Consider the following 27,482-nt stretch of genomic DNA (forward strand, 5'->3'; position numbering starts at 1 on the left):
AACAAGAAAGGAACAAGGAACATGCAAATGAATGTGTAGATTGGAGGATTCTAGAAGCATATGTCAAGTGTGACTCTAGGAGATAACTATGGGCAAGCATACATTACTAACACACTCGCTCACATATGGAAGGATAAGCTTACACAAGTGGATTTACTCGAAAGGCATGCAAGACAAGTACACACTCATAAACACCTGCAACCACACACACACACATTTATTGGAATGTTTACCTTGTCTGTCTCAGAGTAAGGGTTGTGGAGCACCGTCTGCATGTTGTTGTCCTTCCTCCACAGGTCTTCACACACTCTGTCCTTATCAGACGCCAGCTGGGGTGAAATGCCGTTTCCCTTACCAAGGCCCCTGAACGGCAGGCACACATAGTTAGTTCTCCTTATCCCCCACCCACGCGTCAATCTAATTAACATCATAAAATAATCCACATCAAAATCTATCTGTTTAAACTAGAGGTATGTATTATTATTATTTTTTGCACAGGCTAAGGCTCAATCCACCACATCCACCGACGTCAGCGTTCCGCATCTGGTGGAAAGTGTTTCTGTATTATTTATCTGTTCAGGGGTTAGATCAGCTTTAATATTTCAGATAGTTTGTAGCTTCCATCAATTTAATTGTCTCCATCACTTCCAATCCCACATATAGCTGCAGTGCTTTTTGGCAGACCAGGAGACATCCCAAAAATGTATCTTCTCATGACCCCCGCTATGGAACAATGAGACTCTCATGAACACGATGGTGTTCTCCGTTTTGCTCAACGACCCCCACAAGTTTCACGGGACATGTTGAAAGGTAAAACGATAACTGGCAGAAACACGAATGGAAGTGACAAGGGAATTATCATGTCCAAGGTATATGGGTCGTTCCACTGTTAAAAAAAACAACAACAATATTATATCTCTCAAGACAGACACTTCAAAACATATTTCCTTCTGATAGATTTTTTTCATGATCTGTTTTTCCATGTATGAATCAGTTTTCTATTTTCTAACCCTAATAACAGTAAGGCCAAATTCAATGTTTCATCAAATAATTCTGTCATATCTTTTTTTATACCTAAAGGTGTCCTAAAGTTAAAAAAAATCACATGGCTAAAATTATCCTTTTGTATGACCATATGTTAGATTTGTAGAAACCCAGCCCCGGGTTAAAGAGCATGTGTGTCATCTATGGCCAAGCAGAACTACATGTAACTAACATCTATGTCCAAGCAGAACTACATGTAACTAACATCTATGTCCAAGCAGAACTACATGTAACTAACATCTATGTCCAAGCAGAACTGCATGTAACTAACATCTATGTCCAAGCAGAACTGCATGTAACTAACATCTATGGCCAAGCAGAACTACATGTAACTAACATCTATGTCTACACAGAGATACAGTCAGACGATGTGTGAGGCTGAATCCCAATGAGATGTGACAAAATACAGCCTCAGATTTCAGTTGTTGCGTTCCTTCGCTCATTAAACACCCACACACACATATCTCCTCTCTCTCATGGATGCTTGTCCAAGCTAATGGGGAATCTGGCGCCTGCCCGATCGGCTCTCTCTCTCCCTAACACACACACTCATACTCACACACACTGACACTCACACACAAACTGCCCCCCCCCCCCCCCCACCACCTACTACATACACCTACTGTAACAGCGCGCACAACCGTCTTTCCGTCACACTGCATACACTTATATCCTCCATTTCTTAAACAACCACATTCATCATCACCACAATTCTGAAGACGGACTCAGAAACACAGAAATAACAAGAGTAGTGATTATAAGTCGTTTCTCTGTCATTGACTCTGACTCAGTTATTATAAGTCGTTTCTCTGTCATTGACTCTGACTCAGTTATTATAAAGCAGTACAGTTCAGAGTGAAAACTAACTTGATCTACTTTTGATCTAAATACGTAGCTCTTCTAGTTCATGTGTTGTTCTATTTCACCAACCGCTATATCAACTTATTAGCAAGATGACAGTGCACAAATACAGCCAGAGATAACAGTTTAGGCCTGCCCTGAGTCAATACCTAATACCGCCATTTAATTTTCTACAATCTTTCACCTCTATTGGCTGTGCTTTGGAAAGCCTCTTTAGCGAGCGAGCTTCGCCATATCTGAACGTCATCGTAGCCCTAACAAGGAAATCTGGTCAGCTAGCTGATGCCTTCCTGTCTCTGAAAAGTCAGTCTGACATTCTAAAATACAGGATGCATTTAAAAGCTAATTTATGGTACTATAGGTCACTTATCAACATGATTATCAACTGCAGTAGCAGATTGATAGTGCTTTGAGGTAGACTTAAAGAGCATGTTACATCGTGTTTTCTACTATTCCTAGAAAGCTATGATTCATTTGCGGATGACAGGATTAGAGGGAGTCAGCAGAGTAAACAGGGGCTTGACGTAGTCAATGTGCGCTATCGATTTTAAGGTAGTGTACCATGCTCTCTCTATCCGATTTTGATTGGATACATGTACACAGGAGGTATAAATTGTCACCAGTATCTACAGGACAGTCACCACTGAGTGGGTCTGAACCATACAGTCACTACAGCAAAGAGAATAAGTATAAGATGTTTGAGTCAGATTGAATCCTTTTGAACCAACTGCTCCCTGATGTGAAAAAACACGATTCATCATGCCCACAAACACTAGCAATGTAAAGATGTATAATAATGAACCTGTCGGAGTATTCTCACTTAGCGTCTAACCATCTAGTGGTTAAGTTGTTGTGGGTTTGTGGTGTGTTTTGCTATGTACTACTGTGTATAGCTGTACTATCTTCATTTGACCAGTTTCTCACAGCAGGACAATAATCCTGTAGCAACAGGACATTATTATGTGGATAACAAAGGACATTTTTGCAGGGGTTACATTTTTTGTTAGGGCAAATCAAGTTAGACATATTTAAATGGACATTACAAACAGTTGGAAACCTTTTTACAACTTTAACACACTGCAATTTGCATTTCCCCCTTCACAGTAAAATTATTTGCGACAACAGAGTGATCAAATTAAGAGAGTAAATCTGTATGTGCAGTTGTGTATACTATGCATGGTCGGGGTCAACAGGTCACATGTTCGGTATCAATGGGTCACCTCACCTGTCCACCTGCACCTCAGCGTCCCTGCTCTCTATGGTCCTCTGTCCCTCTCCGTTGATCTCCCTTTTGATCAGCCTCAGCACCGGCTCAATCTCCTTCAGCAGGTCGTTGTTCTCCTCCACCCCGTTCAGGAGTAGGGGGTCCTGGGCAGCGATGAGAGCCTGCACCCCTCCCCTCTGGAGCAGGGCCTCTCTGTAGGATGGAGTCACCGAGGGGGGTGACAGGTTCTCGATGGCCCTCAGCTGCGGTGGGTCCTTACTTCCCTTCCCTGGATTGAGGGGGCTTAACGGACAGCAGCGCTCGTAGGACTTGGAGGCGGGAAAGGCAGGCCGGGTGACCCTGACGGTCCTCTGTCGTCCGTCTCCAGACAGGGTGGTCTCCAGGTGGGTTGTGAAGCCCTCAGGGCCCCTGAGAATGAGGACGGCGTGGTTCTCTGGGGACACATTCTTCAGGGTCTCCAGGGCCCGCTCGTAGCTGAGGTCCACCAGAGGCTTGTTGTTGACGGCCAGGACAATGTCCCCCACCTGGACCAGGCCGCACTCCTCAGCCGCCCCGCCCCGGATCAGGTCGGACACGATGACCGGTGGCTTGGAGACGCGCTGCTTGACCAGGAAGCCCAGCCCGCCTAACTTCCTCTTGAAGAGACGTACAGAGATGATGTTAGGCTGCAGCTGGAACACAGTAGGCTCAGACTCCAGCATGATATCTGGCGGTGTGTGTGGTGTGTGTGTGTGGTGTGTCCTCTGGGATTTGATGCCTACAGAGCAGAAGGAAAGACAAGAAGAAGAGAGAAGCTCAGATGTGTTAGTAAAAGAGAACATTGACTTGATTTTGTGATCTGTTTGATAGCGTGTTTACAGATGTGACGTTCTAAGACAAACATAGAACTGGATTGAATGCTTTTAAAAGGACATGATATTACACTGAAAATTACTCTCTCTCTCTTTAAGTCATTTCAGCTAGGGTGGTAAGTGCTTTAAGCATTTTGTCAAGTAGACAAATCATCATCAAAATGAGCTAATTTACGCTATATTAATTGTGATATATTTTTTTATAAAGGTATGATATAATAACATCATAATATATATATATATATATTATTGAAATAGTGAGTAAGATAAAGACCTCAACTCCAGAAGACTCATCTCGTTTATATTGACAATATAACATTTATAAGTGACTTTGTAACCCTGAGCTGGAGTCATAGACAGCATACACAGCTGGTCCCCAGGCAGGATCACCAGGCAGAATCACCATAGAGAAAGACTAGTAGACACCCTCCAGTATGACCTCCTCTGTGTGTCTCCGTTAAAGTTGGAAACCAAGTCGCATATGGTCGCGTGTGACAGCGCTTGTATAATCCTAACAGAACCCAATGGAAGTTTGGAGGAAAAGGGCAAAGCGTGCTAACTACATGCATGCCCTGGAGTCCTAAAGTCGCAATAGGAAAACCAGTGTCGCACGGCGCATTGACTGTCTCGGTGAAAAAACTTTAAAACCGAAATACAACGTCAAACACACGTTGCAAATCTTTTCAAATGATTTTTAAATGATATACGTTAGTCTAACTTGATAAACCAGATAAGCCTTTGACTATTTTTATCGTGTTCTTATTTTCAATTCAATGTTAGTTATACAGCAGAATTCCTAACTACAAGTGATTCACGTGATTGCTGTGAGATGCCATGTCCATGCGGGTGGTAAACTATAAACCAAACATGTGCAATACCTTTTATCTTGTCCAGTACCAAGGACAGCTCTATGTAGCACCATAGACAGCGCTCATTACAGAAATGTTTTTCAATTTCGTACATGGCTATCTCTAGATTGAGGTAAATGTTATTCGATTATCTTTACTGTTTAATCCGATATGCTATTGCAATCACAAACACAATCCAGGTATTTGAGCAAACAATATTTTACATGCACCAATTGCATCGTTATTAAATACAATTGAAAGAGGAATTGGGGATAACTTTTAAAACGGTTTAAGTGTTGAATGTCTCTTGAAGATTTAAATCACTTGCCCCCAAACTATTAAATATCTGAGTACACGCAGAAATGTCAAACATTGTCTGTCAGACATAACCACGTAAACAATTTGAAGGAACCAAAAATGTAAGTTTTAGGCAATTGGAATCCTTTGTAGTTTTCTTATTGTCGTTTTTTTCTACCTGCTCAATGGGGCAACCACCGAGCAGGCTCAACTTCCCCGATTTAATTCCCTGTCTTCCTACTTCTTGTCCTCTATCGCGTTCAAAAATGCTATCTTTATCTCACCCACACGCATATCAAAATAACCCCGGTCAAATGCTGCTGTGTGCTCACTCGCAAAGAAAACGAATAGGAATAGGTATAATGTTGATCTGTGGGAAATATAAAAACACTAAGGCTATAGTTTACAGAAGAGCAAAACTAAAATCACATCAAATTAACAAGAGCATCATGTGTTTGCGCGTGTGTTTGTCTTGCCATTTTTCAGCTATGAGTGCCACATAACACTACTACCCTTGTCTGTTTAAGAATGTCTCAGAGTTTAGGCCGATAGGGTTTTAACCCTAATGGGAGATGTTTCAATTGCAGGGCACAGACATACCTATATGGTGTAAATGATGAGCACCAGAGGGCCTGTAGCCTAATGTTCGTTTGTTCTATGCAACAAGTGGGTCTTCCTAATGCGTTTCATTTAGAAATATTGTGAAAGTGATTCCACCTGTCTACAATGTTTTTTCAAATCCCTTTTCTGACAATAAAAATTAACGGTAGGATTAAGCAGTTGTTATTACATTCGATCCCATAATCAAGTGTATAATGTGTCCAACCTCAACGACAGCGACGCATAATCAGCAGCGCTAAGCATCCATGAAATGCGTAATTTTCTGTATGGCACCAAAAGAGAAATCGGTGCTTTTAGGTCTGAATGATCCAAGTGACTCACCTCTGAGAACAACAAGCTCACTGCTTCAACAAACTGTTGCAAATAAAAGTGTCAGATTAACTCCTCTCGTGCTTATTCGTTTTCCTCCTCGGAAGCTGTACACACAGGTTGTTGGCTTCGCTCGAGCTGTGCGCGCTGTCAAATTAGAGCTTGAAGCATGCCTGTGTGTCTCTGCGCGCCTGGGTGCCGTATAAATATGGACCACGAGGGACACTGTGACGAGCTCAGATCGGGTCGTGCGCGGGCATTTATAAAGTAATGGTGTCGGGCAGTCTGCTGAATTTTTCTTCTGTCATCACCAAGACTACTCCCTCCTGAATACTCCTGAAGGCCCACCCCGTTACGTGGCCATGGGTGTGGACGGGAGGAGCAAGCGTTGACTGTGGATCTGGAGCCGTCGTTAACAAAACAAAAAAAGATACATGTGTCTGAGTCATGCTTGGTAACTGACAATATTTGTATTTGCCCATTGCTGTCTACTTTATTTTAAAACATGACTTGTGTGTAGAAGGAGATACATTCTCCATATGAATGCATCTAGTGGAAAGCCTTCACAGAAGAGTGTAGGCTGTTATAGCAGCAAAGGGACCAACACCATATTAATGCCCATGATTTTGGAATGAGATGTTCAACGAGCAGGTGTCCACATACTTTTGGTCAAGCAGTGTAGATTGGCTAAGTGTAACCAAAGTACACAATTCTGCCAATGGCCCTTGAAATCGATTTGTGAAATTGTGATTGCATATTAAATCAAATCGTATTCCTCACATGCACTGAATACAACAGTGAACCTTACAGTGACATTTTATTTATCTAGGCAAGTCAGTTAAGAACAAATTCTTATTGTCAATGACGGTTTAGGAACAGTGGGTTAACTGCCTTGTTCAAGGGCAAAGCGACACATGTTCACCTTGTCAGCTCGGGGATTCAACCTTGCAACCTCTCAACAATGAAGTTTTACGAAAATACCTTTAAAAAAGTAAGCGATTAGAAAAACAAATAATAAAAGAGCAGCAGTAAATAATAATACCCTGGCTATTTACAGGGCGTACAGGTACAGAGTCAATGTGCAGGGGTACCGGTGTCAGAGTTATTGAGGTAATATGTACGTGTAGGTAGAGTTATTAAAGTGACTATGCATAGATAATAACAGAGAATAGCAACAGAGTGGGGGGCAATGCAAATAGTCTGGGTAGCCATGTTATTAGATGTTCAGTAGTCTTATGGCTTGGGGGTAGACACTGCCTTGTATAGATGTCCTGGATGGCAGGAAGCTTACGGCTCCGGTGATGTACTGGGCCGTACGCACTACCCTCTGTAGTGCCTTGAAGTTGGAGGCAGAGCAGTTGCATACCAGGCAGTAATGCAACCGGTCAGGATGCTCTCAATGGTGCAGCTGTAAAACCTTTTGAGGATCTGAGGACCCATACCAAATATCCTGAGTCTCCTGAGGGGGAATAGGTTTTGTCGTGCCCTCTTCCCGAGTGTCTTGGTGTGCTTGGACCATGTTAGTTTGTTGGTGATGTGGACGCCAAGGAACTTGAAAGCTCTCAACCTGCTCCACTACAGCCCCGTCGATGAGAATGGGGGCGTGCTCGGTCGTTCTTTTCCTGTAGTGCACAATCATCTCCTTTGTCTTGATCACGTTGAAGGAGAGGCTGTTGTCCTTGCACCACACGGTCTCGTCGTTCTCTGTGATCAGACCTACCACTGTTGTGTCATCAGCAAACTTAATGATTGTGTTGGAGTCGTGCCTGGATGTGTAGTCATGAGTGAAAAGGGAGTACAGAGGGGGAATGAGCAGACACCCCTGAGGGGCTCCCGTGTTGAGGATCAGCGTGACGGATGTGTTGTTACCTACCCTTACCACCTGGGGGAAGAACGTCAAGAAGTCCAGGATCCAGTTGCAGAGGGAGGTGTTTAGTCCCAGGGTCCTTAGCTTAGTGATGAGCTTTGAGGGCACTATGGTGTTGAACGTTGAGCTGTAGTCAATGAATAGCATTCTCACATAGGTGTTCCTTTTGTCCAGGTGGGAAAGGGCAGTGTGGTTTGCAATAGAGATTGCACCATCTGTGGATCTGTTGGTGTGGTATGCAAATTGGAGTGGGTCTAGTGTTTCTGGGATAATGGTATTGAGCCATGACCAGTCTTTCAAAGCATTTCATGGCTACAGACGCGAGTGCTACGGGTCAGTAGTCATTTAAGCAGGTTACCTTAGTGTTTTTGGGCACAGGGGCTATGGTGATCTGCTTGAAACATGTAGCTATTACAGACTCAGACAGGGAGAGGTTGAAAATGTCAGTGAAGGCACTTGCCAGTTGGTCAGCGCATGCTCGGAGTACACGTCCTGGTAATCCATCTGGCCCTGTGGCCTTGTGAATGTTGACCTATTAAAAACGTCTTAGGGCTGCAATCCCGTTAACGGGATGATACGACAACAGCCAGTGAAAGTGCAGGGCGCCAAATTCAAAACAACAGAAATCTCATAATTAAAATTCCTCAAACATACATGTATCTTATACCGTTTTAAAGGTCATCTTGTTGATAATCCCACCACAGTGTCCAATTTCAAATAGGTTTTACAGCGAAAGCACCACAAATTATTATGTTAGGTAACCACCAACTCACAGAAAAACCCAGCCAAAAATTAATCACTAACCTTTGATGGTCTTCATCAGATGACACTCATAGGACTTCATGTTACACAATACATGTATGTTTTGTTTGATGAAGTTCATATTTATTTAAAGAAATCTGAGTTTACATTGGTGCGTTACGTTCACTAGTTCCAAAAACATCCAGGGATTTTGCATAGCCATATCAATTCAACAGAAATACTCATCATACATGTAGATGATAATACAAGTTATACACATGGAATTATCGATATACCTCTCCTTAATGCAACCGCTGTGTCAGATTTCAAAAAAACTTTACGGAGAAAGCAAACCATGCAATAATCTGAGACGGCGCTCAGCAAATAAATACAAATATCCTCCATGTTGGAGTCAACAGAAATCAGAAATCACATTATAAATATTCCCTTACCTTTGATGATCTTCATCAGAATGCACTCCCAGGAATCCTAGTTCAACAATAAATGCTTGATTTGTTCGATAATGTCCATTATTTATGTCCAAGTAGCTACTTTTGTTAGCGCGTTTAGTACACAAATCCAAACGCTCGTGCAGGTCCATCCGAACGTCGGACGAAAACTTCCAAAAGTTATATTACAGGTCGAAGAAACTTGTCAAACTAAGTAGATAATCAATCTTCAGGGTGTTGTTATCATAAATCTACAATAAAGTTCCAACCGGAGAATTCCTTCGTGTGTAGAGAAGCCATGGAACTCAGGTCGCTATCATGTGAATTGCGCGTGATCAGCCCTTGGCTCTCTGCCAGACACCTGGCTCATTCAGCTCCCATTCAGCCCCACAACACAGTAGAAGCCTCATCCAACTTCATCCATATTCTACTGTGAATTCAATAGGGGCTGGGTTGAAAATCGACCAACCTCAGATTTCTCACTTCCTGTTTGGATTTCTTCTCAGGTTTTTGCCTGCCATATGAGTTGTGTTATACTCACAGACATCATTCAGACAGTTTTATAAACTTCAGATTGTTTTCTATCCAATAATAATAATAATATGCATATATTAGCAACTGGGACTGAGGAGCAGGCCGTTGACTCTGAGCATATCTGGGCACCTTTCATCCAAGCTATTCAATACTGCCCATGTAGCCATAAGAACTTAAAGGTCTTACTTACATCGGCTGCGGAGAGCGTGATCACACAGTCATCTGGAACAGCTAATGCTCTCATGCGTGTTTCAGTGTTACTTGCCTCGAAGCGAGCATAGAAGTTATTTAGCTCGTTTGGTAGGCTTGTGTCACTGGGCAGCTCTCGTCTGTGCTTCCCTTTGTAGTCTGAAATAGTTTGCAGGCCCTGCCACATCCAACGAGCATCAGAGCCTGTGTAGTACCATTCAATCTTAGTCCTGTATTGATGCTTTGCCTGTTTGATGGTTCGTTGGCGGGCATAGCGGGATTTCTTATAAGCTTCCGGGTCAGAGTCCAGCTCCTTACAAGCGGCAGCTCTACCCTTTAGCTCAGTGCGAACGTTGCCAGTAATCCATGGCTTCTGGTTAGGGTATGTACGTACAGTCACTGTGGGGACAACTTCCTCAATGCACTTATTGATAAAGCCAGTGGCTGATGTGGTGTACTCCTCAATGCGATCGGAAGAATCCCAGAACATATTCCAGTCTGTGCTAGCAAAACAGTCCTGTAGCTTAGCATCTGCTTCATCTGATCACTTTCTTATAGACCGAGTCACTGGTGCTTCCCGCTTACATTTTTGCTTGCAAGCAGATATCAGGAGGATTGAGTTAAGGTCAGATTTGACAAATGGAGGGCGAGGGCGAGTTTTGTACATGTCTCTGTTTCTGGAGTAAAGGCAGTCTAGAATTGTTTCCCCCCTCTGGTTGCACAATTAACATAAAAACAAAAAAAAAATCTAAATCAATTTGATTTATATAGCCCTTCGTACATCAGCTAATATATCAAAGTGATGTACAGAGACCCAGCCTAAAACCCCAAACAGCAAGCAATGCAGGTGTAGAAGCACGGTGGCTAGGAAAAACTCCCTAGAAAGGCCAAAACCTAGGAAGAAACCTAGAGAGGAACCAGGCTATGAGGGGTGGCCAGTCCTCTTCTGGCTGTGCCGGGTGGAGATTATAACAGAACATGGCCAAGATGTTCAAATGTTCATAAATGACCAGCATGGTCAAATAATAATAATCACAGTAGTTGTTGAGGGTGCAGCAAGTCAGCACCTTTAGGTGCTGAACAGTTGAAACTGGAGCAGCAGCACGGCCAGGTGGACTGGGGACAGCAAGGAGTCTTCATGCCAGGTAGTCCTGAGGCATGGTCTTAGGGCTCAGGTCCTCCGAGAGAGAGAAAGAAAGAGAGAAAGAGAGAATTAGAGAGAGCTCACTTAAATTCACACAGGACACCGGATAAGACAGGAGAAGTACTCCAGATATAACAAACTGACCCTAGCCCCCCGACACATAAACTACTGCAGCATAAATATTGGAGGCTGAGACAGGAGGGGTCAGGAGACACTGTGGACCCATCAGATGATACCCCCGGACAGGGCCAAACAGGAAGGATATAACCCCACCCACTTTGCCCACGCATAGCCCCCACACCACTAGAGGGATATCTTCAACCGCCAACTTACCATCCTGAGACAAAGCCGAGTATAGCCCACAAATATCTCCACCACGGCACAACCCAAGGGTGGGCGCCAACCCAGACAGGAAGATCACATCAGTGACTCTTCCCACTCAAGTGACGCACCCCTCCTAGGGACGGCATGAAAGAGCACCAGTAAGCCAGTGACTCAGCCCCTGTAATAGGGTTAGAGGCAGAGAATCCCAGTGGAAAGAGGGGAACCGACCAGGCAGAGACAGGGCGGTTGGTTGCTCCAGAGCCTTTCTGTTCACCTTCACACTCCTGGGCCAGACTACACTCAATCATATGATCCACTGAAGAGATGAGTCTTCAGTAAAGACTTAAAGGTTGAGACAGAGTCTGCGTCTCTTACATGGGTAGGCAGAACATTCCATAAAAATTGAGCTCTATAGGAGAAAGCCCTGCCTCCAGCTGTTTGCTTAGAAATTCTAGGGACAATTAGGAGGCCTGCGTCCTGTGACCGTAGCGTACGTGTAGGTATGTATGGCAGGACCAAATCAGAGAGAAAGGTAGGAGCAAGCCCATGTAATGCTTTGTAGGTTAGCAGTAAAACCTTGCAATCAGCCCTTGCCTCAACAGGAAGCCAGTGTAGGGAGACCAGCACTGGAGTAATATGATCACATTTTTGGGCTATTGTCAGGATTCTAGCAGCCGTATTTAGCAGTAACTGAAGTTTCTTTAGTGCTTTATCCGGGTAGCCAGAAAGTAGAGCATTGCAGTAGTCTAACGTAGAAGTAACAAAAGCATGGATAAATTTTTCTGCATCATTTTTGGACAGAAAGTTTCTGATTTTTGCAATGTTACGTAGATGGAAAAAAGCTGTCCTTTAAACAATCTTGATATGTTCGTCAAAAGAGAGATCAGGGTCCAGAGTAACGCAGAGGTCCTTCCCAGTTTTATTTGAGACGACTGTACAACCATTAAGATGAATATTCAGATTCAACAGAAGATCTCTTTGTTTCTTGGGACCTAGAACAAGCATCTCTGTTTTGTCCGAGTTTAAAAGTAGAACGTTTGCAGCCATCCACTTCCTTATGTCTGAAACACAGACTTCTAGCGAGGGCAATTTAGGGGCTTCACCATGTTTCATTGAAATGTACAGCTGTGTGTCATCCGCATAGCAGTGAAAGTTAACATTATGTTTTCGATTGACATCCCAAAGAGGTAAAATATATAGTGAAATCAATAGTGGTCCTAAAACGGAACCTTGAGGAACACCAAAATGTACAGTTGATTTGTCAGAGGACAAACCATTCACAGAGACAAAATTATATCTTTCCGACAGATAAGATCTAAACCAGGCCATAACTTGTCCATGTAGGCCAATTTGGGTTTCCAATCTCTCCAAAAGAATGTGGTGATCGATGGTATCAAAAGCAGCACTAAGGTCTAGGAGCACGAGGACAGATGCAGAGCCTCGGTCTGATGCCATTAAAAGGTAATTTACCACCTTCACAAGTGCAGTCTCAGTGCTATGATGGGGTCTAAAACCAGACTGAAGCATTTCGTAAACATGCTGATAGAAATTAGGTAAAACTGATTTAACTTTCCCTGCATATGTCAGACACCATCTTAAATTATTGATCAGGACTACTGCATTTAATGAATTAATAGCTTAGGTTTACCCAGTGTAGGACACTTGTACACACTATGTTCATCAAAGTTCTTGGCACAGATAAGATCACTGCAAAGTCACACACACATAAATGCCACTCCCTGCTTTTTCATATGACCACTATCTGGACCTATTCCTCCAATAATAGCCCACTGAAGGATCCCCTTGGAATAGGCTACATAAAGCCCTTAGCCATCAGATAACAGTGGAGTAAACTGTTTTCCATAAGAAAAGGAATACCTAGTCAGTTGCACAACTGAAATGTGTCTTCCGCATTTAACCCAACCTCTCTGAATCAGAGAGCCGTGGGAGGCTGTCTTCATCGACGTCATCGGCGCCCGGGGAGCAGTTGTTGTTTGGGGTTAACTGCCTTGCTCAAGGGCAGAACAGCAGATTTTTCCTGCTTGCTGGTTCAGGGCTACCTACTGCCCCTCGAAGGGTCTATTTTCAAATGTTGCTCTTTATAATAGCATCTGATAAATTAATCAATTTAAATACTATATATTTGTGTATAAATTGCCTCAGATCTCCAGTGGTTTTGCCTTATCCAATGTTATCTGCCCAGGTGATTAAAGAAGAGATTATGGCCGATCAATTAAAGGGGCAATCCTGGATTTGAAAAGGGGACGTGGAGGTGCACGTCCAAGGACTTGAGGTTAGTTATCTCCATACATGTTGAGATAATGATACAGACATCACCAGTCACAGAGTTCAAAGGGCACTTCGTACTTCAGAGCCAATCAGCGTTGGCCTTTTGACCCAACTTGCTTCATGCTTCCTGGCTGTTAAAAGTCATAAAACCAAACACAACAAAATTCCTGGAAGACTATGGGGATGTGATTAGCACAGGAGTAGTTATTTTATTCTGCCTTCTATAAAGTTAAGTCTAATACATCGCTGTGATAAACATCACACACACACACACACAGGCAGGTTAGGGGACTCACCTGGTGAAGATAGCCAGGAGTGGGGGGCTCATGCAGGTGCCCATGAAGAGGGCCACACACACACACACACAAACATACACACTGACACTCAAACACACGGCCTGACACATTTGGCCTGCTTCCGTGTCATTATTTCAATCACTTCCTGCTTGAGTGGTACCATCTGCCCTTAATAAAGCCACGCTGCAAAGCCACTGCTTACAGTTTTTTGCAATCACTTTGGCACTCATTTCGGAACCTTGATGTCATTTTTCTCTAGACACAAAACTCAAAACCAATGATCAATACGCACATTTTTCAAAACTCCTACACTTTTTCCAATTGCTTGGATACAATACACATAAAGCTAAGATCATTTGTTCATTGAACTAAAATCACCTGTTCAAAATGACCCAACTTAACATCAAAGTATTACCATTTCAAAATGCAATTCACACATTACATCTGAGATGACGGTCTTTTCATTTCATTACAATGATCTAACTATCAATTGATACAACTGCTCAAAATGATAAGTAACTGTTGCATTACTCTTAATGCATAGTTTTATGGAAACTGATGAACAATATTCCATGTTTAGATCTTGAAAGTTTCAGGATAACGAGATCCATTGACACCAATTACCGTGGAACATGAACCAATTGGACTACATTATCTCTGTATGTAATATTTCATCATAATTCTTTATCAGACACTGTTTCTATGGTCCCATGTACCACTTTTCCAGACCATATTTTCAGATTTGACATTACAGTACACTCACCGGCCACTTTATTAGATACACCTCTCTAGTACTGGGTAGGACCCCCTTGTGCCTCCACAACAGCCTGAATTATTCACGGTGTTGTACGTTAGGAGATGCCCTTCTGCACACCACTGTTTTAAACAGCTGTTATTTGAGCATTTGTGGCCTTTCTGTTAGCTTGAATGAGTCTGGACATTCTCCTCTGACCTCTCTCATTAACAAGGTGTTTTTCCCACAGAACTGCCGCCCACTGAATGTGTTTTGTTTATCGCACCATTCTCTGTAAACTCTAGAGACTGTAGTGCGTAAAAATCCCAGGAAGGCAGCTGTTTCTGAGATGCTGGAATCACCATGTGTGGCATCAACAATCATACCACGGTCAAAGTTGCTTAGATTACGCATCTTGCTCGTTCTAATGTTTGGTCGAACAACATCTAAAGCTCTCTACTCTATATATTGAGTTGCAGGCAGCCACATGATTCGCTGTTCGAATGTAACCATCCTTGATGGGCTAAATCAGGTCTGTAGAGCTGATGGCATGTCATTGTGTGGGATAATGTCAGGTTCCACCATGCTCAAATGGTGCAAGCATAGTTTCAGGCCCATCCACAATTTACCACCCTGTACTTACCCCCATACTCTCCTTTCCTTAACACAATTTAGGAATTTTTCTCCACATGTGTCACGGTCGTCCTCCTCTTCATCTGAAGAGGAGAGGCGAAAAGGATCAGAGGACCAATATGCGGCGTGGTAAGTGTCCATGGTAAATCTTTAATCAAGAAAGTACTGAACACTGAAAACTATACAAAACCAGTAAACAAAATAACAACCGTGAAGCTAATGAGAGCTGCGCTGAAACAAGCCATCAACATAGACAATCACCCACAAACAAACAGTGCAACCCAGGCTACCTAAGTTTGATTCTCAATCAGAGACAACTAATGACACCTGCCTCTGATTGAGAACCATACTAGGCCGAAACATAGAAATACCCAAATCATAGAAAAACAAACATAGACTGCCCACCCAACTCACGCCCTGACCATACTAAATAAATACAAAACAAAGGAAATAAAGGTCAGAACGTGACAACATGGAGGTGGAAGGTATATGATAGGTGCCCTCACGAACAAGCCACCCTTCTACAGGCCATGGATGACGCATGCAATGACATCACGGCAGACCAGTGTCAGGCCTGGATCCGCCATGCCCGAAGATTCTTCCCAAGATGTTTGGCTAATGAAAACATCCATTCTGATGTGGATGAGAACCTATGGCCAAATCCACAAGACAGGGTTGATGGAAATATAGAAGTACAGTAATCAACCCTTTGTTTAGCTTTTTACAGTAAGCCAGGTGATGTTTTACTGTAGTTTTTTCTTTTTTTGTAGCTAATTATTCTTGCTTTGATTCAAAGAAACCTATGAGTGATTTTATTGTATTTCATCAATACATTTCAGATTTTGTTCAATGATTCCACTGTGTCTGTAGTATTCTCTCTACTAGTCCTTTTACAGTGATGTATTTACGTGTAGTACCATAATGAAACATGTATCACATATTTTGTACTACAATATTTAATGATTGAACGAACAACTACACAGTGAAACTGTCGGTATCTTGTGTGTGGGTGATCTAAATGAATGTTCCTATGTTATTTCATGATAAATTAGTTATTTGGAACAATGATTCTGCAAGTGCAAGGTTTCTTTAAAGATATGAATGCACAATGCAATGTTTTGAACATTGGACAGCCTGTGTTACTGTCACACTCTGACCATTATTTGCGTTGTTTGTTTCTATGTTTTGTTTGGTCAGGGTGTGGACATTCTATGTTGCATGTCTAGTTAGTCTGTTTCTATGTGTTTTGACCTGATATGGTTCTCAATCAGTGGCAGGTGTTTGTCGTTGTCTCTGATTGGGAACCATATTTAGGTAGCCTGTTTTGTATTGTGGTTCGTGGGTTATTGTCTATGTTATGTTGCATGTTAGCACTCAGTTTCAATAGCGGTCACGTTCGTCTTGTTATTCTGTTTGTTTGTTTAGTGTACTTATTGTTTTTTCCATCTTTTCGTTAAAAGATGTATTCACACCACTCTGCGCTTTGGTCTCCTCACTACGACGATCGTGACAGAATAACCCACCAACAATGGACCAAGCAGCGTGGTAATGGCCAGCAGCAGCAGCGGCAAAGAACGCAGGACCCATGGACTTGGGAGGAGATTCTGGACGGCGAAGGACCCTGGGCACAGCCAGGGGAATATTGCCGCCCCAAAGCAGAGCTGGAGGCAGCGAAAGCAGAGAGGCGCCGGTATGAGGAGGCAGCACGGCAGCGCGGCTGGAAGCCCGAGAGGCAGCCCCAAAAATGTAGCACAAGGGGAGTGTGGCAGAGTCAGGAGTCAGACCTGAGCCAACTTCCCCTGCTTACCGTAAGGAGCCAAGGATGGAACCAGAGCCGGACAGGGCGGTATTGGAGGTGAGCGAAGCAGAGACAGTGAAGGAGTTAATGGGGAGATTGGAGGAGAGAGTTATGAGGGAGGTGCTGTGTTGGTGCCTGAGGCACGACATCCGCCCGACGGAGCGTGTCGGGGATTTGATGTCACCTGGGTCAGCTCTCCATACTCGTGCTAGCCTCCTGTGCGCCTCCCTAGCCCTGCACGTCCTGTGCCAGCTCGGCGTTACAGTTCTCAGAGCCGTGCTTACCGTGGCGGGCGTTGTACTGGTCAGGCACTGTGTTATGCGGTGGAGCGCACGGTGTCCCCAGTACGCGTGCTTAGCCCGGTGCGCTATATCCCAGCTCCCCGCATCTGCCGGGCTACGGTGAGGATCCAGCCAGGGCGGATGGTGCCAGCCCTGCTCTCAAGATCTCCAGTACGCCTTCACAGTCCTCCACGCACCAGCCCTCCGGTGGCAGCCCCCGCACCAGACTGTCTCTCCGTCTCATCCCTACAGGTGCTCCTGCCTGTCCAGTGCTTCCAGAGCCTTCCTCCTGCCCAGCGCTGCCAGAGCCTTCCTCCTGCCCAGCGCTGCCAGAGTCTCCCGTCTGTCCTGAGCCGCCAGAGTCTCCCGTCTGTCCTGAGCCGCCAGAGTCTCCCGTCTGTCCTGAGCCGCCAGAGTCTCCCGTCTGTCCTGAGCCGCCAGAGTCTCCCGTCTGTCCTGAGCCGCCAGAGTCTCCCGCCTGTCCTGAGCCGCCAGAGTCTCCCGCCTGTCCTGAGCCGCCAGAGTCTCCCGCCTGTCCTGAGCCGCCAGAGTCTCCCGCCTGTCCTGAGCCGCCAGAGTCTCCCGCCTGTCCTGAGCCGCCAGAGTCTCCCGCCTGTCCTGAGCCGCCAGAGTCTCCCGCCTGTCCTGAGCCGCCAGAGTCTCCCGCCTGTCCTGAGCCGCCAGAGTCTCCCGCCTGTCCTGAGCCGCCAGAGTCTCCCGCCTGTCCTGAGCCGCCAGAGTCTCCCGCCTGTCCTGAGCCGCCAGAGTCTCCCGCCTGTCCTGAGCCGCCAGAGTCTCCCGCCTGTCCTGAGCCGCCAGAGTCTCCCGCCTGTCCTGAGCCGCCAGAGTCTCCCGCCTGTCCTGAGCCGCCAGAGTCTCCCGCCTGTCCTGAGCCGCCAGAGTCTCCCGCCTGTCCTTAGCCGCCAGAGTCTCCCGCCTGTCCTGAGCCGCCAGAGTCTCCCGTCTGTCCTGAGTCGTCAGTCAGCCAGGAGCTGCCAGAGCCGTCAGTCAGCCAGGAGCTGCCAGAGCCGTCAGTCAGCCAGGACCTGCCAGAGCCGTCAACCAGCCAGGAGCTGCCAGAGCCGCCAGTCAGCCAGGAGCCGCCAGAGCCGTCAGCCAGCCAGAAGCCGCCAGAGCCATCAGCCAGCCAGGAGCCGTCGGCCAGCCAGGAGCCGCCAGAGCCGTCGGCCAGCCAGGAGCCGCCAGAGCCGTCGGCCAGCCAGGATTTACGATATTATCTACCATATTTAGGTAGCCTGTTTTGTATTGTGGTTCGTGGGTTATTGTCTATGTTATGTTGCATGTTAGCACTCAGTTTCTATAGCAGTCACGTTCGTCTGGTTAGTTTGTTTGTTTGTTTTAGTGTACTTCATGTTTTTTTCGTCAATCATTAATTCATGCATTCACACCACACTGCGCTTTGGTCTCCTCAATACAACGATCGTGACAGTTACAAGTGATGACCGTTTTGAGTTTTGTGTCTAGAGTTTTGAAAAATGACCAGAAGGTTCTGAAATTAGTGCCAACGGGATTGTAAAAGACTGTTAATACGGTTACATTCTATCTTACATTAATATATATAATTTAAGTCGAAAAATGGATGTGGCAACTACAAATTGCCCCTTTAAGTATATCAAATGTTTTATGAGTGTCACGAAAGCTAGGAGTGGTGGGGGTGGAGTCAGGCACAGAGAGCAAAGCTTCCACTGTAGACGTATTTATTCTGCTGGGTCTCGCCAACATACAGGCACAATGACCAATAAACAGTTAAGTCCCCCAAAACCAGGGAAAATAACAAACAGCAAAAATACGTATAAGCAAAACAAAAATCTACCACTGACAGAGAGGAATAAGCCTGCACAAAAGCAGACGGGCCCTGGTAGTTTAAATAGCCCCGAATTAACCACAAATAAGGTACAGGTGAAAACAATCAAGACAAAACCAACAGATAAGAAAAAGGAATCGGTGGCAGCTAGTAGACCGGTGACGACGACCGCCGAGCGCTGCCCGAACAGGGAGAGGAGCCACCTGGAAGTCGTGACAATGAGTGTGAGCATGTGTCCATTAGGTCTATGGATGTCTTTTTTTTAATCAGCATGAATTAGATTGAGCAATAAAAGCCCCACTTTTATTCCATAGGCTTGGATCCGCACTATGCAGCTGTTGCAATATCGCATTTTTCACTGGCTGTCTTCTGGTTTCAAAAACAATGATTGATAGGCAGCTTAAACTTCTGGAATTCAACCACTATTGGGTTCAAATATACATTTAGAAATGTGAACAGCCATCCACAACAACCACAATCCGTAAAGTGCAAATAGCCTAATGAGAGAGCAGCAGTGTGATTCACATCAATGCGCTGTGTAGATATCAATAATAAGTGATATCCGTATCGCCGTAGACTACACCACTGCTGCCATCCTTGCCTCCAAGTGTTTATTAAAGTTTGATAATCTTTGGATGCCAACAGCAGTCGCACCATTGGAAGACATAGCTTGGACCGTAGTCTACAAAAGCCTATTCCTGCTCTTTTCCTGCGATCCATCAAACACATTTGATGCACAAGCATTTCGCTACACTCGCATTAACCATGTGTATGTGACAAATAAAACAAATAAGATTTGATTTAATTTGATTTCCTGCGATCCATCAAACACATTTGGTGTGTCATCATGGTGGTCTCTGAATTGTGGTCAAACCATCTGCCCCCCATGTCTGCATCTGGGTCTCGCCTTGTGCCCTTATAGTAGTGATATGCCATCCCGTCTGGTTTGCACTTAGTGGGACCATAATTTGTTTTTCAACAGGACAATGACCCAGAACACCTGTGTAAGGGCTATTTGACCAAGAAACAGAGTGATGCAGTGCTGCATCAGATCTCAACCTTCGGTCTCAACCTTTAAGTCTTTACTGAAGACTCATCTCTTCAGTGGGTCATATGATTGAGTGTAGTCTGGCCCAGGAGTGGGAAGGTGAACGGAAAGGCTCTGGGGCAACGAACCGCCCTTGCTGTCTCTGCCTGGCCGGTTCCCCTCTTTCCACTGGGATTCTCTGACTCTAACCCTATTACAGGGGCTGAGTCACTGGCTTACTGGGGCTCTTTCATACCGTCCCTGGGTGGGGGTGCGTCACTTGTGATCTTTGTGGGCTATACTCGGCCTTGTCTCAGGATGGTAAGTTGGTGGTTGAAGATATCCCTCTAGTGGTGTGGGGGCTGTGCTTTGGCAAAGTGGGTGGGGTTATATCCTTCCTGTTTGGCCCTGTCCGGGGGTGTCCTCGGATGGGGCCACAGTGTCTCCTGACCCCTCCTGTCTCAGCCTCCAGTATTTATGCTGCAGTAGTTTAAGTGTCGGGGGGCTAGGGTCAGTTTGTTATATCTGGAGTACTTCTCCTGTCCTATTCGGTGTCCTGTGTGAATTTAAGTGTGCTCTCTGTAATTCTCTCTTTCTCTCTCTCTCTCAGATGACCTGAGCCCTAGGACCATGCCTCAGGACTACCTGACATGATGACTCCTTGCTGTCCCCAGTCCACCTGGCCGTGCTGCTGCTCCAGTTTCAACTGTTCTGCCTTATTATTATTGGGCCATAATGGTCATTTATGAACATTTGAACATCTTGGCCATGTTCTGTTATAATCTCCACCCGGCACAGCCAGAAGAGGCTTGGCCTCCCCACATAGCCTGGTTCCTCTCTAGGTTTCTTCCTAGGTTTTGGCCTTTCTAGGGAGTTAGCCACCGTGCTTCTACACCTGCATTGCTTGCTGTTTGGGGTTTTAGGCTGGGTTTCTGTACAGCCCTTTGAGATATCAGCTGATGTACGAAGGGATATATAAATACATTTGATTTGATTTGATTTGATGACCTGGCCTCCACAATCACCTGACCTCAACCCAATTGAGATGGTTTGGGATGAGTTGGAGCGCAGAGTGAAGGAAAAGCAGCCAACGAGTGCTCAGCATATGTGGGAAATCCTTCAAGACTATTGGAAAGCATTCCAGGTGAAGCTGGTTGAGAAAATGCCAAGACTGTGCAAAGCTGTCAATCAAGGCAAATGGTGGCTACTTTGAAAGATTTCAGATATAAAATATATTTTCATTTGTTTAACACTTTTTTTGGTTACTACGTGATTCTATATGTGTTATTTCATAGTTTTGATGTTTTCACTATCATTCTACAATGTAGAAAATAGTCAAAATAAATAAAAACCATTGAATGAGTAGGTGTGTCCAAACTTCTGACTAGTACTGTACAATATACATTTTAATTCATAACATATCATACGAAATGGGTGATGGACATCCACAAATGAATACATACCATACTAAAAAAATGTGTCTCGTGTTTACGTACAGAATAATACAAAATGTCTGAGTTCTAACAGTCAGTTTCTTAATAGGTGCATGTTTATCAATAACCGGAAGAAACAAATGTCATAAATGCGTCAAGTGCAGCATCTAGATGCTCCTCATTACACACATCAGACTAACAAATCTTCTTTACATCTTCAATATAGGAATTACTACAAAGCCACTTGTATGATCTCTTATACACAGTTTTAGGCTCAGACTTTGGAACTTCAGTTTTCTAGATATGGTCACAACCTCCAATGGGTATGGATGCAGCTTTAGAGCAGATTTGTGAAGCATTTGTAAAGATGTGATCAATACACGTGAATTATGTAATGTTTGTAAACACTCTGGTAGGTTGATTGATAACCTGAGCCAGATTACAGGCACTGGTTACAGTTTGAAGCTACCCCTTGAGCAGGCAGCTTGATGAAACCAGCCTATATTCAGGTCACTCAGAAAATAGTCCTCTTGGTTAACATCACACACATTATCAAGCAAAGAAGAGGCCTTAGATGAAGCAGGGGAACATGTGACCACAACACTTCAACAACATTTGACATGAGATCCTCTCCAAGTTAACAGGAATATGGCTCTGAATATATGCTGTGTGTGTGTGTGTGAGTGTGTGTGAGTGAGTGTGCATGTGTGTGTGTATGTGTATGTGATAATGGGTTGAAGCTACTGACCCGGAAGATTGGCTCTCTCACTCCTCCCAGGCTTTTGGGAGGGAGGTGAACAATGAGCCTGGCGTAGAGGATGTAAGCAATGTTCCCACGCTCTCTGGCAGCTTTCACAGCTGGGATAAGTTCTTTCCGCCTCTGGCGCACAGCTACAGACAAGTCCTCATTGGGGAAGATGTAGGTTCCTCGCAAGTCTTGTCTTTCTCCAGGGTCCTGGACCTCTTTGGTTAAATCGTCAATTCTTTTGTTAGCTGAGTCCACCAGTATTTGGACAAAGCTTGAAGCTTTTCTCCTGTTGCTGTAACAAATGCTTGTAGACATGTTTTTGATGATTTCACACAGGTCATTCTATGATACATTCCTGTCATATGTGACAAAGCTCTACTACAGTCAACATACATGCGCTAGAGGAAAAGCAATGAAAAGCACTCCATCACTTCTTCAGTAGAGGTAAGGGCCTCAATAGTTTCATGAAATGCACTATAGTTCCAAAGAGCAGGCAGAGTGGTGATAACACATGAGGAGTATTTATGTATGCAAGTGGATACCAGCATCTTCCCACTGGTTGTGTAGAAAATAATTTGATTTGAAATGATGCAAAACATGAGGGTTGCATACCATCTTTTTAGCCCGTGGGTGATAAACTATGGGACTGTGGAGGACCAAAGCACCAGAGGACACCACAGCGCCTCACAAACAATGTAAAGTATATCTCACACTTTCAAGATAGAGTTCCTCCCACCCATCTCTTCTACATGGCCTTGAGGTTTCCTGAAACAAATGGATTGTTCTCGCTGAAAAGAGTGTAAAATCATATGGGGGACTGGAGACCGCAAAGACAGGCAAAGAGAGAGAGTAGTTTAGCACTCTGAAGGCTGAAGGGTAATGGCATGGTGGGTACAAGGACTTGATACTGTAAGAGGGTGTCCGTGAATGCGTGCCTGCGTGAGTGTTGTGCGCGTGTGTGTGTATATGTGTGTGTGTGCGCGCGTGCGTGCGTGTGCGTGTGTGTATGTGTGTGTATGTGTGTGTGTGTGTGTGTGTGGAAAGGGCAGTATGGAGGGGGCCTCTTAACAGGCTGTTAGGGGATGATAGCATAATGTGCCTCCCTCTGTCTTGTGTTCTCCTCCAGTTGCCCCAGGGAGCTGGTGGGAGGCCGGGGAACAAGAACTCCTGGTGTTTACAGAGATGTGAAGACTTTAACCCACCCCCTACCCTGGCATAATTTATTTTAAAACCATAACCCTTAGCCTCAGCCCAGCTGGTTCGGCTTCCAGAAGCTCAATCAGAATGGTGCCTAAAGCCAAACTTGTCATTGTAACATTGACTGAATACTGAGGATCTGAATAAATTGTTCTCTCATCATTTATTTAGCTTTTATCATTTTTTTTTTCAGGTACAGAAAGTTGATTGAGCATTCATTCTTGTGTACAACAATAGCTTGGAGATGAATTGCAGTGAAGAGGAGCAGGGTTTAATGTGTGGATTGGAAGCTGTGGAGGATCAATGAGTGTGAGATCTTGACAAAGGAAACTGTGGGAAACTAAGGATGTAGTACAAGTGATAGACTAATACTTTCCAATGCCCCCATAAGACCTATAAGGTCTGTTAGAATGTATGATTAAACTGGCACAGTGTTTAAATACGAAGCATTCTACACATACTAATGAAACAAAATAACAGATTTTAGTGTAGTCAAATGATTCCTAATATATTAGAGTCGAAAGGCAAAAAACATTATTGATTTCTGGAACTTTAAATGAGTTCAGTCAAACTTCTAATGACCCAGCAACACAGAGTTGTGTAATGTAAGCAATGTTTGATTATCTCTCTTGATATTTTGGTTTGGGTACACATTTCCGTTCTATGTACATTCCTGAAGGAAAACAAAAGTGCAAATACTCTGTATAGTGTGCGTTCCTGTTTGTTCATGGTGGTGGCAGCATCATGCTGCAGGGATGTTTTTCAGCAACAGGGACTGGGAGAAAACCTGCTCCAGAGCACTCAGGACCTCAGACTGGGGTTAAGGTTCACCTTCCAACAGGACAACAATCCAAAGCATACAGCCAAGACAACACAGGAGTGGCTTCGGGAAAGTCTCTGAATGTCTTTGAGTGGCCCAGCCAGAGCCCGGACTTGAACCCAATCTAACATCTCTGGAGAGACCTGAAAATAGCTGTGCAGTGTCCCCATCCAACCTGACAGAGCTTGAGAGAGCTCAAGAAGACTTGAGGCTGTAATCGCTGTCAAAGGTGCTTCAACAAAGTACTGAGTCAAGGGTCTGAATACTTATGTAAATGTTATATTTCCATTAAAATTGATAAATTAAGACAAATGTAAAATTAAAAAGCAATTTAATTCATTTTAGAATAGGGCTGTAACATAACAAAATGTGGAAAAAGTCAACAGGTCTGAATTCTTTCCGAATGCACTGTAACCTCGTTGTTTCCGACTAATTCATGAGGCTGGCACGGGGCTGTGTGTATGCAAGTGTCAGAGTGTAATGACAATCACTTTAAAACAAATTTACTCCCAAGCCTCACCAGTTCTTGAATATTATTAAGCAGCTTTTATCGTAAGCAACAGAGATCATTACAGAGGTTATGATCATCACAGAATGAGCAATGGTCAGAGTGATATAGTGTATGTGTGACTGTGAACCACTGTATATCCCCAGATATTAGTGGAGAGTTACATTTCAGGAAACCGAGTTACATTTCAGGAGACTGAGTTACATTTCAGGGGACCGAGTTACATTTCAGGGAAATGAGTTACATTTCAGGGGACCGAGTTACATTTCAGGGGAATGAGTTACATTTCAGGGGACCGAGTTACATTTCGGGGGAATGAGTTACATTTTCATAATATTAATGCCATAAATCTTCACGGTACTATCTTCACTATAATAGTATTGCAATGAACTAGCTATGCCAGGCAAGTACAACTAAATGAAATTCCACTAACATCTCTTACGATTGTCTCCAGTGCTGAAAATAATACGAAGCACTTGAGAATAAAGTGAGAGCTGTACAACATGTGCCAGTGTGACATCCATCTTAGTAGGAAGGTGCAGACCTGATTTACACAGGGAGAACGTTGTGGGAGGAGGGTCTCACAGAAATCCTGGTCCTTGCGTCAGACAACGTCATTCAGGGTCAGGGTATTGGGTTCAAGCCTTTGAAAATACTCTCAGTAAGAAATAAATCAATTATTTGTTTAAGTCTGGAGTTAAATATATTGTTGCTTGTCTGTCTCTCTTGTTAGCACAACTGATGTCCTACACTGATGTATTTGACATGTACTGTCTGTGAAATTGCATGGGTTCACACATTTTTCCAAAACATTTTGCAGGTTTAAAGCTTATTTCCTGCAATTTTGGCATGGGGGGGGGGGCAGAGAAAATGTTGCAGTTTTAAAGCAAATTTTATTGCAATTCTAAACATTTTGCCATGTCTAATGTGTATTCATGTGATATTTGAGAGACTTAAAAATTACACCAAAATCTATGGGCTATAAAACCTAGCTCCAAAATTGTTAGCTGACATGGGCTAGTTGAGCTGGACATTTCTGACAAGTTATAAATAGCACTCTAAGGTATGCAATGACTGAAAACTGATTATGCACTATCCAATTTTGAAATCGCACCTTGTGCATTCTATTATTACGACTTTCAAGAGTAAGTTGAAAGTCGGACTGAGTTCCTTAACAAAAATACGATTGGGGAACCACTGCCCAATTAGGTATAAAGGAGAGGTGACTCAATACATGGGAGGAACTTACAGAACTGTATGTTAAATTCAATTAAAGAAGCTAAAGTGTATACATTTAGAAAGATTGCATCATTTTCTTTATTTATCTTCTGATCCATTCATTTCATTTTGATGCCCCTGCTGCTCATTGGATACTACGTTCTATAAAGGCCAGCGCACTCTCTTTGACTCTATGACAGCTCATAGAACTGCAGGTTGTCAATTTACCTTCTGTCCTCTCTTCAATCTAACTCTATGTTTTCTCTTTAATTCAAGGTTATATAAGTCTTGTACGACCAGCTCACTGCCAACCCTCACTATTAAAGGTATTAAATACAGGTGGGCACAGGACTTCAAATAGGAGTGAATCAGCCTCAAACCGCATCCTCCCATCATAACATGACCAAACTGTTGGTGGCAAGGGATTTTGGAGTGCTGGTAAAAGCAAAAGAGCTCTTATTCTCGGCGGCAGGAAGCCTAGCGGTCGGAGCATTGGGCCATTAACCGAAAAGGTTGCTGGTTTGAATACCTGAGCCGACAAGGGGAACAAATCTGTTGATGTGCCCTTGAGCAAGGCATTTAACCCTAACTTGCTCCAGTGGAGCTGTACTACTGTGTTTGACCCTGTTAAACAACATATTTCCCTGCACCTATCTGGAGTTTGTGATGATTAAACATGTACATTTTTATTCTGTCTGCTGACTTCCATGAGCTTAAACTACTGTTGTCTAATCGCACCCTCAAGTCAAATCCAGCAGAGAGCTTCATGAGCCAAAACACAGCTTCAACACACACAATGAAACACTCGCTCAGGGTTATGTGTTAAATGTTAACAGAGGAGGACGGGACTACACATGATCACATTTCAGCTATAATAAGAACCCTGAGTTTTGGCCCATTTGACCTGACAGGAGCCATAGTGACAGTCTATAACTAGACTGTAGTTCTTCTTTGAATCACTGTCCACAGAGTCTAGGTGATTTGGTGGCTTGGTCTCAGAGTTTAGGTGTTTTGTTAGCTTGGTCTCAGAGTCTAGGTGTTTTGGTTACTTGGTCTCAGAGTCTAGGTGATTTGGTTATTTGGTCTCAGAGTCTAGGTGTTTTGATGACTTGGTCTGAGAGTCTAGGCGATTTGGTTGCTTGGTTTCAGAGTCTAGGTGATTTGGTGGCTTGGACTCAGAGTCTAGGTGATTTGGTGGCTTGGTTTCAGAGTCCAGGTGATGTGTTGCTTGGTATCAGAGTCTAGGTGATTTGGTGGCTTGGTCTCAGAGTCTAGGGGATTTGGGGGCTTGGTCTCAGAGTCTAGGTCTAATCGACCTGGCCGGGGTATCCTGGAAGGATATTGATCTCATCCTGTCAGTAGAGGATGCCTG

The 27,482-nt window shown here is 44.1% G+C and overlaps 1 protein-coding gene across 4 annotated transcripts in view; it reads right to left on the reverse strand.

Moving 5' to 3' along the window:
* LOC110535113 (nitric oxide synthase 1) overlaps positions 1-6,362 on the reverse strand; it is a 94,875-nt gene extending 88,513 nt beyond the window's left edge. For 2 of the 4 annotated variants that reach the window (XM_090191137.1, XM_090191141.1), the window contains exons 1-3: positions 6,069-6,362; positions 3,131-3,887; positions 234-363 (exon numbers count right to left, since the gene is read on the reverse strand). In XM_090191137.1, coding sequence (XP_090047263.1) covers positions 234-363; positions 3,131-3,831 — 831 coding nt within the window. In that variant the 5' untranslated portion in view covers positions 3,832-3,887; positions 6,069-6,362. The remainder of the gene's footprint in view (positions 1-233; positions 364-3,130; positions 3,888-6,068) is intronic. The other 2 variants (XM_090191136.1, XM_090191138.1) reach the window with 1 other exon arrangement.
* Positions 6,363-27,482: the final 21,120 nt, after the last annotated feature.

The sequence above is a fragment of the Oncorhynchus mykiss genome, chromosome 11 (genome assembly GCF_057628025.1).
Source record: "Oncorhynchus mykiss isolate SJ-2025 chromosome 11, ASM5762802v1, whole genome shotgun sequence".
Taxonomy (NCBI): Eukaryota; Metazoa; Chordata; class Actinopteri; order Salmoniformes; family Salmonidae; genus Oncorhynchus; species Oncorhynchus mykiss.